The sequence below is a fragment of the Panthera tigris genome, chromosome B4, assembly GCF_018350195.1.
Source record: "Panthera tigris isolate Pti1 chromosome B4, P.tigris_Pti1_mat1.1, whole genome shotgun sequence".
Lineage (NCBI taxonomy): Eukaryota > Metazoa > Chordata > Mammalia > Carnivora > Felidae > Panthera > Panthera tigris.
The window spans coordinates 136,500,179-136,512,848 of record NC_056666.1 but is presented as its reverse complement, the minus strand read 5'-3'; the positions used below and the strand labels follow the sequence as shown (position 1 = coordinate 136,512,848).

At 39.4% G+C, this 12,670-nt stretch overlaps 1 protein-coding gene across 3 annotated transcripts in view; it reads left to right on the top strand.

The window, feature by feature from the left end:
* The window catches only part of SMC1B (structural maintenance of chromosomes 1B), a 74,068-nt gene that overhangs the window by 22,427 nt on the left and 38,971 nt on the right, over positions 1-12,670 (top strand). For 2 of the 3 annotated variants that reach the window (XM_007093323.2, XM_042993517.1), the window contains exons 7-11: positions 723-863; positions 5,653-5,735; positions 6,529-6,736; positions 9,426-9,611; positions 10,791-10,970. In XM_007093323.2, coding sequence (XP_007093385.1) covers positions 723-863; positions 5,653-5,735; positions 6,529-6,736; positions 9,426-9,611; positions 10,791-10,970 — 798 coding nt within the window. The remainder of the gene's footprint in view (positions 1-722; positions 864-5,652; positions 5,736-6,528; positions 6,737-9,425; positions 9,612-10,790; positions 10,971-12,670) is intronic. The other variant, XM_042993518.1, reaches the window with a different exon arrangement.

Here is a 12,670-nt window from a genome sequence, read left to right as displayed (position 1 = left end):
CAAGACCACATGGTATCATTTTGTAATAAAATTAGGTGATTGATATTCTTATGTTTTTGAGGTAATCATTTTTTCCTTACGGATATTATAAAAACTTAAAAATCAAATATACGTGGCTTTGAAGAAACATGACCACTTAATTGGCAGGAGGGAAGTTGATTGAGGTGGTTTAAATGTGGTGGTGAATTAATATGCAATTTGGTGTGTAAGATTTAATTATAACAAATGGGAAAAAAATAATTGACAAATTGGTAGTAGAGCTCCCATAATTTTTTATTCAGAGTTTTCAAACATTCTCTCAACTGACTTTTTATCATATATCTTTCATTAATGTTATGATAATTTTACATCATAAAATATATACCAAAATAACTATATAAATAAAATATTTGATTTTATATGAACTCCTTGCATGTGGACTGTTCATGAGTTTAATCCCCTTCTTGTTTTATTTTTTAATCCCCCTTCTCTTTAAGTTTTTCTTGCAGAGACTTTATAGAGTTGGTTTAGAATCCTTATCTGTCTCTCTATCTAGGCAGTTTTAAATAAGAAGAGGTTCCTTTTACATTCACATTATCTTACCTGGAAAAGATAACCAATTATGATCTGCTTTATTTAAAACTGATAAGATTATCTTCTAGTCAAAGGATATCCCATAAAAATTTCCTCTCGTGTTTCTTCTGTGAGTTAGTAATATTTTACTCCTTATACTCCTTATACAGCTGGATCGTTATAAAGAACTTAAGGAACAAGTAAGAAAGAAAGTGGCTATAATGACCCAACAACTGGAAAAGCTGCAGTGGGAACAGAGGGCTGATAAAGAAAGACTGGCATTCGAGAAGAGGAGGCATGGAGAAGTTCAGGTACCTCTGTTTGTGCAGTCATGACGGGGAGTTACCATCAATGAAATGGTATTCTCTTTTTATGTCAGCTTTTCAGTGTAGTAATGGATTGACATTAGGCATAAGCAATTAATTTTAAAAATTCTGGATTCCTTGTTTTGCCACTGAGTGTCCTTTAGGTGCTCCTTCATCATGGTCTAAGATAGAAGCAGAAAGCACCTTCTTTCATGTAATCAGTAAGTGTTTTCTACACACCTGTGTGGTGATGGGCATGAGCAGATCCCACAGTTTTGTTTCCTTCATGTGTTTTAGTTCAGTGAGGTGAGGAGGAGGATAAATAAAGAGAAAAAAGAGACAAGTATCTTAACAGAGGTGAATGCAAGGCCCTGTGGAAACATCAAGGACACAGCCCAGGAGGAGCCTGGGAGCTTACTGCACTGCGTGGGAAGTGACCGTCAAGGCCGCATGATAGCGCTCTGCCCTCCAGTTAGGCAGACCTGGCTTCCAGCCAGTCTCCTCCTGTCACGGGTCTGCGTAGTCTTGAGAAGTAACCAAATTCTTTAACTTGTCTGGGCTGGGCTTTGATTTCTTCATTTGTGCAAGAGGGACCAATGAGTCTACCTCATAGAGACGGGAAAGTTGAATCACGATGAAAGCGTGTGAGAAGACACGAAGTGTCTGGTCTCTTCCTCTATGCCTCATGACCTCGTTTTCCAAAGAGTGAGAATCGGACTCCAAAATCGTTATGGCAATTCAGCGGGTCACAAATCGTGGTATTTTATACAGTCGGTGGGCCATCCTAAAAATATGGCCATTTCTGATAAGAATTGTAAAGGGTAAATGGTTCTGAATTATATACACATTTGACTTATAAGTAAATATTTGGAATTTAGAGGAAAACGTTGATTGATTACTTTGCCAGGCACGTCGCGTTCGTTGGCTCCTGTACATCTCACAATAATAACAAAGAGTAGGTATTTACTCTAGGGTACAGATGAGGAAGCAGGATTGGGATTTCAAAATGAAATGTGTCTGTGGAAATGGGTCTAACGTTTTCCAGAGATAACAGCAATAATATTATAGTGTAGCGTTTATCTGTACATACCACGTATATGGCATTGTACGGCACTGCTCTGAACCCGATTTATTTATTCAATATTCCGACAAATGTATGAAGTAGATACTAGTATTGTTATGTTCTCATCCTGGATTTTCCTCTTTTCTGAGTTTTCTGCCTTGGTGACTTATATGCCCATAGATTGGAATGTCATCCGCTGATGACTCCCCAAATCGTATCTCTTCCTCACAACCTCATATATCCAGCTGCTTTGTCAGCACCTCCTTTGCGGATGTTGAATAGATCTCTCAAACTTCATCCAAGCCGAGCTTCTGATCTTCACCCCCGCATGCTTCCCACACGTAATCTTTCCCATTTTAGGTGATGAAATTCACTCTTACTGGTTGCTCCGACCAGAAAACTTGGGTTCCGTCTTTGACTCCTTCAGGGAATTGTGCCGGCTCCGCTTTGTACCAAGTCTCGTATCGCTTCTCCACTGCCCTGCTGGTCCCGATCACCGTCTTCTTGTTTGTTTGTTTGTTTGTTTGTACCACTCTGATAGCCTGCCAGGTTTTCCTGTTTCCGCTGTCGTCTCCTCTACAACGGCCTCAGCACAGCAGCCGAAGAAATGGTTTTAATATCTAAGTCAGATCACGACACTTGCTCTTTTTTACTTCCTCCAGTAGCTCGCCATCACACACAAAGTCAGGGTCCTTGAGTGCCCTCCATAGAGCTACCTGATCGCTCGCCCCCCCCCCCCTCCAGTTTACCTTTCAAATCTCCGCTTTATCTGTTCTCCCTCTTACTCCCTGTGATCTGGCTGTACTGGCCTCCTGGAACATGTTGGACATATTTCTGCCTTCAGGCCTTTGCACCGGTTATTCCTCTGCTAGGAACAAGCTTGCCCTACATTTCTTCATTTGCCACTCCCTCACTTCCTGCAAGTCTTTGCTCAGATGTTGCTTTCTCGTTGAAGCCTACCCCGACCTCCCTATCTAAAATTATAGTACCCACCACACTCCTGCTGGCCTTGCCCCGGCTCTGTTCTCCCAAAGTGTTTCTCTCCTAACACATGATTTAATTTCCATACTATATTTGTCTGCCTTCCCCCTCTAGAATGTTAACTCCACAAAAGCGGGGAGATGTTTGTCTGTTTTGTTCACCGATACAACCCAAGTGTCTAGAATAGTTCCTTATCCAGAAGGGATAATCAGTAAATATTCGATGGACGAATTTCACGGATGAACGAATCAAGGCACAACATGGTTAACTTGACTAAACGAGTAAGTGGAGGAACTGGGATTTGGTTCCAGGCGCTTTGTCTCCACAGTCAGTCTTCTTCACCATACACTGCACTGCCTCTCACGTTAGGCCTGTTGTGAATTGGCAGGTGAAAAGACGACCAAGAATGAAAGGCAAACTATGTGATAATCATGAGCGGAAGAGAGAACGTTTTGTGGAAGGAGAAAAACAGAGGTAGCACCAAAGCAGTAACTACTTTAAAACACTTGTAGCGTTTGCATCACATTGTAAAATTGTACACTGGTTTCAGTAAATACTCTTTGTACGTTTTTGCCTTTGTCCATGCTAGTTTTGGGAAAACCTCCTCATCTTTACATATTAAGTTCTGTAGTTACTCACACTGCAAAGCCTTCTCGGGCCCACTTTTTCTTCCCACCAAAAACCTGAAACTAATTTATTCCTCATCTAATTACTCGTTGGGCTTAATCTGCATCTAAGGGCTTTTATCAGATTGAATAAGAAGTACAGTTCATTTGGTACCAGTTCCACTAGACTGGAAGCTTTTAAAGGCAGGGTTTGTAACAGTGTTCGTTGTAAACCATGTACTTAGGTGTCAGTAAGCGGTGGTTGAGTTGCAGCTGTCTCTTTTTTTTTAACGTTTATGTGACAGAGAGCACACATGCATACACGTGAGTGGGAGAGGGGAAGGCGGGGAGAGAATCCCAAGCAGGCTCCATGCTGTCAGCACAGAGCCTGACACGGTGCTCGATCTCACGAGCCATGAGATCATGACCCGAAGTGAAATCCAGTGTCAGGCGCCCTGTGGCTGTCTTTTGAATACAAACACATCGGTAGTAGAAGAGGAACATGTCAGGTTGGAGACAGATGGAGACGTCCGTACCCAGACTCAGTTTCCCACAGGACAGGAGGAGCTTTAACTTCCCACAGATCCTGAGATCACAAGGTTCTGGGCGGTGTTTGCTTCTCCCAGACAACTGCGTGATCAGCCGACATCTCAAATCCAGAAGACCCGGTACCAAAACAGTCTGATTATCCTCTATTGTGTGTTGAGCAGAACACCCAGGCCTTAACCACTTCTCCATGGGAAGACCCTGGCCTTTTCCATTTTCTTCATTAAAGCCCATTCTTTAAACTAAGCCATATCGGAAGTTTGTTCTGAGCTCTTGGCATAACAGATGGTGACCTTGATAAGTATTGACCACAAAGGAGCCCAGTGGCTTGATATAAGGCCTGGGAGTGGCCAGAGCAAAGGCAGAGGCAGGTGTTTCCGATTGACTTAATTTGGTATGCCTCGTTCATCTTGTTTTTGCTTCTTTGAATGGAATTCTTTTTTGTTGTGGAAAGTTTTATTTTTTTGATGTTTATTTTTGAGAGAGAGAGACACAAACTATGAGCAGGAGAGGGGCAGAGAGAGAGAGGGAGACACAGAATCGGAAGCAAGCTCCAGGCTCTGAGCTGTCAGCACAGAGCCCGACGCGGGGCTCGAACCCGCGAACTGTGGGATCATGACCTGAGCCGAAGTCGGACGCTTAACTGACTGAGCCACCCAGGCGCCCCTCTTTGAATGGAATTCTTAAGTTTGTGATAATAGAATTTCAGTATAACGACTCTAATTGTGAAATGTGTGAGTTCTAGAGAAAAGGAACTATGTCTTGCTTATTTTTATAACTCCGGCACCTAGCACAGTAGATGTTTATTCAGTGAATTTGTATTACAAATGAGTAAAATGACATAATTATCTTCATAGAATATATTTTTCCTTTTCCAGATGAAAATTTTGTCATTTCATCTGCTATTATATACTGAAAAGGAATTGTTTTTACTTTGGTACGCTCCTGGTTTTAGATCACTTAGTAATGGAGTCAGAAAGGTTAATCTGGCTGTAGTGCACAGGGTGAATACGGGAAAGGTTAGATACGAAACCTTGAAGGCTAGTACAGCACTTGTATTTAGTGATTCAGTGAATGGAGCAAGACTTTTGCAAAGTCCTAGTCTCACAAGCCCATGGTTGCCTTCCAGGTGCCTATGCTGTTTGTAACACCAAGTAGCTGCCCTAGAATTACTGTCTACTTGTGTGTCTCCCACCAGCCCTCAGTCCTTGAGAGCAGAGACTCTATCCTGTTCATTATTATATCTCTAGTTCCCAGTACATGGCAGCCAGGGAATAAATATTTATTGAATGAATTAGTTTGAGGGACAGATAAGAAATGTGTAGATATTTGAAGATCAACCCTTAGAGTTTGGAGTTGCCAAATATCTAGTGAATGGTGGAGCCAGGATTTGAACCTTGACCCTTATAAACTCAAAGCTCTATGCTTTACTGCCTTTTCAGAGTTAAACCTTGCTCTTATAGGTGTTTTCATATGGTTATGTTTGATATATTTCAAGTTTAGAACATCTCACAATTCTCTAGTAACTTCTAGGAGGATAGTGAAAAATAACTTTATTTGGAGTTGCTGTAATTGATTTTAAGTTTTCTTCCTGTTTTAGGAAAATGTAAAACAAATAAAAGAGCAGATAGAAGATCATAAAAAACGAATAGAGAAGTTGGAAGAATATACGAAAACATGCATGTGGGTACAGGGGAAATTCTTGTGGCTTTCTTGTGTCTCAAGGGTCTGGTATATTTGGGGTATTTCTGTGAAATGAAAGCTTCCACTGTATCATAATGTTCTCACTCCTGCGGTTTTTTTCTTTTTTAAAAAAATGGTTATTTGTTTTGAGGGGGGAAGGGGCAGAGAGAGAAGGAGAGAGAGAGAATCCCAAGCAGGCTCCATACTCAGCATGGAGCCCAATGTGGGGCTCGATCCCATGACTGCAAGATCACGACCTGAACTGAAATCAAGAGTTGGACATTTAACCAACTGAGCCATCCAGGGGCCCCTCACTCCTCCATTTTTTTCATTTCATTGTAGATGATTAAAAATTATACTTAACCACATAAGTAAATACACTATTTAAGTTTTAAAATATAAACTTTCAAGTGATGAAACTTGAAATGTTGGTATTGATGTTTTATAATAAGTTATGTCACGATAGCTGGCATGACCCGATTGTCCTCCCACTAAGATTTTTGTTTTTCATTGGCATTTACTTATTGTTAAGCCCACAATGACTCCTCTGATTATAGTGATCTATCCTTACTTTCACTTTCTCAGTCTTCAGAAATGTGTATCTTCTGAATCAACAAAGACTGACCAAAATCTCTTTGCCCGTGTCCGGTGCTGAGCTTATTTTATTGTCGTTTTCATCATTTAAAATTGATAAGCACTATTCCATTCCCCTACAGTGCCAGACCACAGTATGTTGTATCTTGCAATTAATTTTTTTTCTTTTTGCTAGTAACTTATTGTTATTATTATGTAGGGATTGCTTGAAAGAGAAAAAACAGCAAGAGGAAACCCTAGTGGTTGAAATTGAAAACACAAAATCAAGAATGTCTGAAGTTAATGAAGAATTGAACCTTATTAGAAGTGAATTGCAGAATGCTGGAATTGATAAACATGAGGGAAAACGTCAGCAGAAGAGAGCAGAAGTTCTAGAACACCTTAAAAGACTTTACCCAGATTCTGTGGTAATTAGAAGTGAATAGTTAATTGAAACAAAAGGGCTAAGCTTTCTTATTTGGGATTTTAAAAGTTACCATTACTAGGAAGCAGAATTATTTCAGAAGTCTTTTAGTTTTGTGTTTGATTATTTGTATTTAAAATATAATAGTAGATAATTGTGACAAAATTTAACTTCCAACAGTGTCTAAAGATAAGTAATTATCTGAGAGAAACCTGGACATTAACAGTATGACCCAGAAGGTCTGAGTTACGACCACTATCCCCATAGGTCACAACACATCGCCTCAAGCCTCATGTTCTTCTTGGTTTTGTTTTGTTTTATTTTTAATATTTTCAGTTAACCTCAATGGCATACTTTTGAAATAATGATGTTTTATTCTCTAAATCTGTGTATCCACTTCTGCTGATACATTTCATTAGCTGCAGGACAGCTCCGGTTGTTGGGGCATCAGCTTCACAGAATGACTTCCTCTGCTGTCGGGGTTGTGGTGTCTCACTCTCTTGTCATTAACACCAGGGGACACCGTGCAGTCCTTCTCTTAGGAGGGCCTGTTCTTAGCTTTTGGCCCTGGCAACCTCTTGAACTGTTTTGAAACTGGTCTTGACTTCTAGGTAGTGATGGGGGAGGAATAAGGCTGGGTCACACAATCCTTCCCCCCAGTACCAAACAGAATGACGAAACTAGTTTTAAAAAGTAGTTTAACAACCGAAAAAGGAACGGGGCTATTACATCTAATGCCGTAAACTTCAGAAAATGGTGATAGTCCATGATTTAAAAAAAAAAGAAAAAAAATTGAACATTTCTTCTTCTTAACTCTGCAGAAGGAAAACTGACAAATTCCTGAGAATTCTCACCTAGTATCCCTTAATCTAGCAACAAGTAAACACAAGTATATACGTGTGTGTGTGTGTGTGTGTGTGTGTGTGTGTGTGTATGTGTGTATATATATTATATATATTTGTTTCCTTCTGATTCAAAACTAGCGGGTCAGGAAACATAAACCTCTGATGTTCTTAGATGGAAGTAAAGGCCAATTCAAAACCCTCTACCCAAAATGGAATTTTCCCTCCTCCCCCGAGGCAGAGGAACCTTGGTATTGGATATTAATTAAAAACTCGGAAGAAAGAGCAAAGCTCAAGTATTCAGACAAAAGATCTACACAGCCTCAACTCCGCTCTCACTTGCCCCTATCCTCCACGCCATTAGGTGATAGAAAACAGACCAGAAAATACTGAGGAGATAAAACAGAAAATACCTAATTTAGTCCACCACTTGGTGCTCTCAGTTGTAGGTGAGGCAATCAGGAAAGTTATCCTCCACAGCAACTTAAAGGTCTGAACAGAGCTGCCCACGTAAGCAAGTTGAAAAGAATCAATACGATAGCTGTAGGTACATGCAATAATAAAAAGAAAGAGTAATTTAAAAAGCATTTAGAATGGGGCGCCTGAGTGGCTCAGTTGGTTAAGCGTCCAACTTTGGCTCAGGTTGTGATCTCACAGTTTGTGGGTTCAAGCCCCATGTCGGCCTCTGTGCTGATATCTTGGAGCTGGACCCTGCTTCAGATTCTGTGTCTCCCTCTCTCTCTGCCCCTCCCCTGTTCATGCTCTGTCTCTGAAAAAAATTTTTTAAATAAAATGTTTAAAAAAGCATTTAGGAGTCAAAGAGGCTAGTCTGGAAGAAGGTTACTGAACAAAATCCCCCTTAAGTATGGTGTTCTATGGATAATTTAATAAGAGCTTGAATTCATAAAACCAGATTCACATCTGAGCTAAAACAAAATAAAAAGTAAACCATAGAGCCAAGAAAACAAATCAAGAACAAATATTATTGCTGAACTAATAAGTAAATTGCAAGTAGCGAGGAATGGGTTATGTAGCTGAAAGTCAAATGACTGACCTGGAAGTGAGGTTTGAGTTAATCACAGGTTGAGCAGAGAAGAAAAATACAAACAGCAAGGTAATGAATATTAAAGACAACGATGCCCTATCATAAAGAAATTGGTATTCCTGAAATAGAACCTATTAAATGAAGAAAGAGTAGAAAGATGTAAAGTTGAATCTTCAGATATTCTAGGGAGCAGTGATGATACGGGACGGTTGATATGCTGACACTTTCTAGTAAAGTTTTTGATTTTCAGTCTAATTACTTCTTGGCCATTCATCAGATCTCATATAACACTTCTTCATAGGAAGACTTCCCTGGCTTCTCCAGTCAACCTGGTCCCCGTTACGTGCGCTCAGGATACTTTGTGTTATCACGGTGTATATTATTCCTCTATTTTGTGCATGCTTATAATTATCATTTATATCTTCTCTACTGGACTGAAAGCCTTGCAAGGTCACTTGTTCAGTGATGGTCACACAATTTCTAGCTCAGTAAACTGCGTGTAGCAGGCACCTCATAGATTCTTATTTAATGCTCAGAGAGTGGATGAGTTACCGTGGCTTTGTGAAGCATTTCGATACCTTGGTAAGGCTAGTCTCTCCTCGTTACTCTTAAATGAAGTGTGGCACACCTAAATGGATACTTCCTAATTAAACCTATGTCCGTTTGAATGAGACAGTGTTCAAATATGATATTTATAGTTCTATAAAATTAGTTTATGGTCCATTATGCCCTGTTACATTGAAAAACAGTGAATTATTTGTCCCTCAATAATGTGTTTGTTTTCTCCTGTTTTGAAACCTGCTAAGTTTGGAAGACTGCTTGACCTCTGCCACCCTATTCATAAGAAATACCAACTGGCTGTTACTAAACTTTTTGGTCGCTACATGGTTGCCATTGTTGTAGCCTCTGAGAAGGTAGCAAAAGATTGTATTCGATTTCTGAAGGAGGAAAGAGCTGAACCGGAGACATTCCTTGCTCTAGATTACCTTGATGTAAGAGATTTGTAATGTTTCTTACTTAGTGGTGACAAAATCTTGTCTTTAAAGCATGTCTTTATTGCCTAAAACTAGGCAGTGATAGAAAAAAAGTCATAGCTTGAATGCTTGTTAGTCACTCAAATGGCTGCTGTTAGAGTATTGGTAGGCAAAGCATAGTAGTTCTTGATTTAATATCATTTCTTTCTAATTTAGTTTTGCTGTAAGTGTACCTTGATGATTTTGAGGACATTACTCTAGTGGTACACCACTCTGCCTGCTAGCCAGCAATTTATTTTGTTCTGTAGCAAACGGTAGGAACAGTTAAGACATACCAGTCTGTCCTTGAAATGCCGACCCTGGGTCTCAGTTGTTAAATATGCAATCACATATTTACATACATCGCAGGAAACACGTATCAGTCTTTGGTAGAGCAGACAAAATTTGGGGCCTAATGTATTGAGAGGCCTTAGAGTATCCAGAGTAAATTCCCATAGCAGGAGGCTTGTCATTATCATAATTGACGTCCTTTACTGGTTTTTCGCCTCCTAGAGAAAATGCTCTGCTTGGTCCAGCTTTCCAGACCCTGAGCTGCAGGCAGTGTGTGTAGCGGTTAGAGCTTGTGCCCTAGACTTGGACTGCCCTGCACTTGACTCCCCGCCTTGTTTGTCATTAGTTCTCACTGGCTTGTTCTCATAACAGTGAGGTCATACCTACCTGCTGTTTTCCAGTAATCATCGCGGACACTTTTTAAAAATCTGTTTACACACCCAGCCTAAAAGTCATGTCGAAAAAGGTCTGAAGGCTTTCCTGGTCATTTAAGCCTAAAATGATTTTCAGAGTTCCATGATGTGCCACTCTCTTGACACATACGTAAATGGGTGTTATCTCCCATTAGATTTTCTCATTTTGAGAGCCTGGAACCCTGGTCAGCCATTGCTTTGGCCCAGCTGGCTGGTGGCAGAGTTGAATCTGGAAATTGTATCTTCTGGCTTTTGCTCAAGTGTGTTTTCTTTCAGTGTTATGTGGGCCAGTCAGTGGGATATAGTTCATCAGGTTCTTGTCAAATTTTATTGCATATAAGTTCATTCTGTTAATTTGTTGCTGTCATGCTTATGTATGCTTTTTGAGCATGTACTAAATATTGCATTTTTATTTTAGTGTATCTAATATAACAAGTATTTTTTAACCTTTCAGATCAAGCCAATCAATGAAAGACTGAGGGAGATTAAAGGCTGTAAAATGATGATTGATGTCATAAAGACTCAGTTTCCTCAGCTGAAGAAAGTAATTCAGTTCGTATGTGGAAATGGCCTTGTCTGTGAGACTGTGGAGGAAGCAAGGCATATTGCATTCGGTGGACCTGAAAGACGGAAAGTAAGAGGCTTAGATCACACCTTGGGATAATTTGAAGCAGTATTTATAAGACTAACATACTATACACACAAATATTTATATATGCTCATATGTTCTCTTTTAGAAGGAAAACTAACAGAACCTAGGACAGTTACGGCTTCGGTGATTGTTAAAATGTCTCGTTGAATTTTCAAAGAATTAATTTCTGTAGTATTCCCTGTTATCATAAATTATATTTTAGAAATTAGATCTATTGTAATCATAGCCTAACGCAGTTATTTTTTTTTTTTTTTTAACCTGACATGCAGTAAATGTCCTTGGTGCATCTCTGACTTTCCTGGCGTTTCATATATCATACATGTGTTTCTGGATACCGGGAAAAAGGTTTTAGGGGCTTATATTTTATTTATTTATTTATTTATTTATTTATTTTTCAACGTTTTTTATTTATTTTTGGGACAGAGAGAGACAGAGCATGAACGGGGGAGGGGCAGAGAGAGAGGGAGACACAGAATCGGAAACAGGCTCCAGGCTCCGAGCCATCAGCCCAGAGCCCGACGCGGGGCTCGAACTCACGGACCGCGAGATCGGGACCTGGCTGAAGTCGGACGCTTAACCGACTGCGCCACCCAGGCGCCCCCCGGGGCTTATATTTTATATTAATTCTTCCGTAGCTCAACGCAGACATTGTCCTTTTACACATTCACGGTTTTGGCACACTTGAAGTTCTAAGGATAGCACAATTGAAATGAGCTTACTGAATGCTAATCTCAAGAGGATAATTTTTATGTAAAAAATACCGTTTTACTCAGTTGAATAATTTATATTTAGTTAAGCAGTGTTAAATTCCTCCAATTATCTGACATAGGGTTTTTTTGAACTACATTTGTTATGAATTATAGAGTCTGAGAGCATAAGTTATGAGGTAAGACCAGTGATGCTACTTAGTATTTAATGATACACCTTCCAGAGAGTTTCTACACATCTAATTTTATCATTTAAAATTGGAGAAATAATAGTGCCCATTTCATAGGGTTAGAGGGTCAAATTAAGTAAGAACATGCAAATGCCATTTCAGTGCCTAGCAGATAGCTCTCAAAAAGTGCCAGCTATTTGTTTATTTAGTACTAAGCTAATTTACACATCAGATCTGGAATGTCCAGAATTGCAAATTAATCCAAAATAGGCTATTGTTATGAGAAGTAGGAATTTCCAGTGTTGAGTTTATTAACTTGCCTAACATGATTAATTTCTCATACATTTTAGTACTTCTTTCAGTAATCGTAATTTGATCACTGTCATTGACTTCTACACATTAAATTTAAGGAGGTATCATAAGTGAGCTACTAAGATATTTTGCTACCTATTTATACTATAATTGATTTTTGTATGTTTGTAAAATATGTTTGTAAAATTGATTTTGAAGATTTGTATGGTCAGTTTCAAGAGGTCACATGAAGATAAGACTGTTTATTCTTTCATTCAACGAACTTTCACGGCCCTATATCTTGTTCACAGTAACACGCCTTACTCCTCTAGGCTGTATCTCGTTCTTTTCATTATTTCAAAATTTTAATTAGCTTCATTTGTCTTACTTGTATCTTAAGTATATTTCAGGGACTATATCTTCTTCCTGTTCCACTTAAAGAATTTTCTGTGTAGACGTCACATTTCACAGAAAATGTGTCTTCAGTTTGTGCTTTTGGTTTTCCATGGACTTG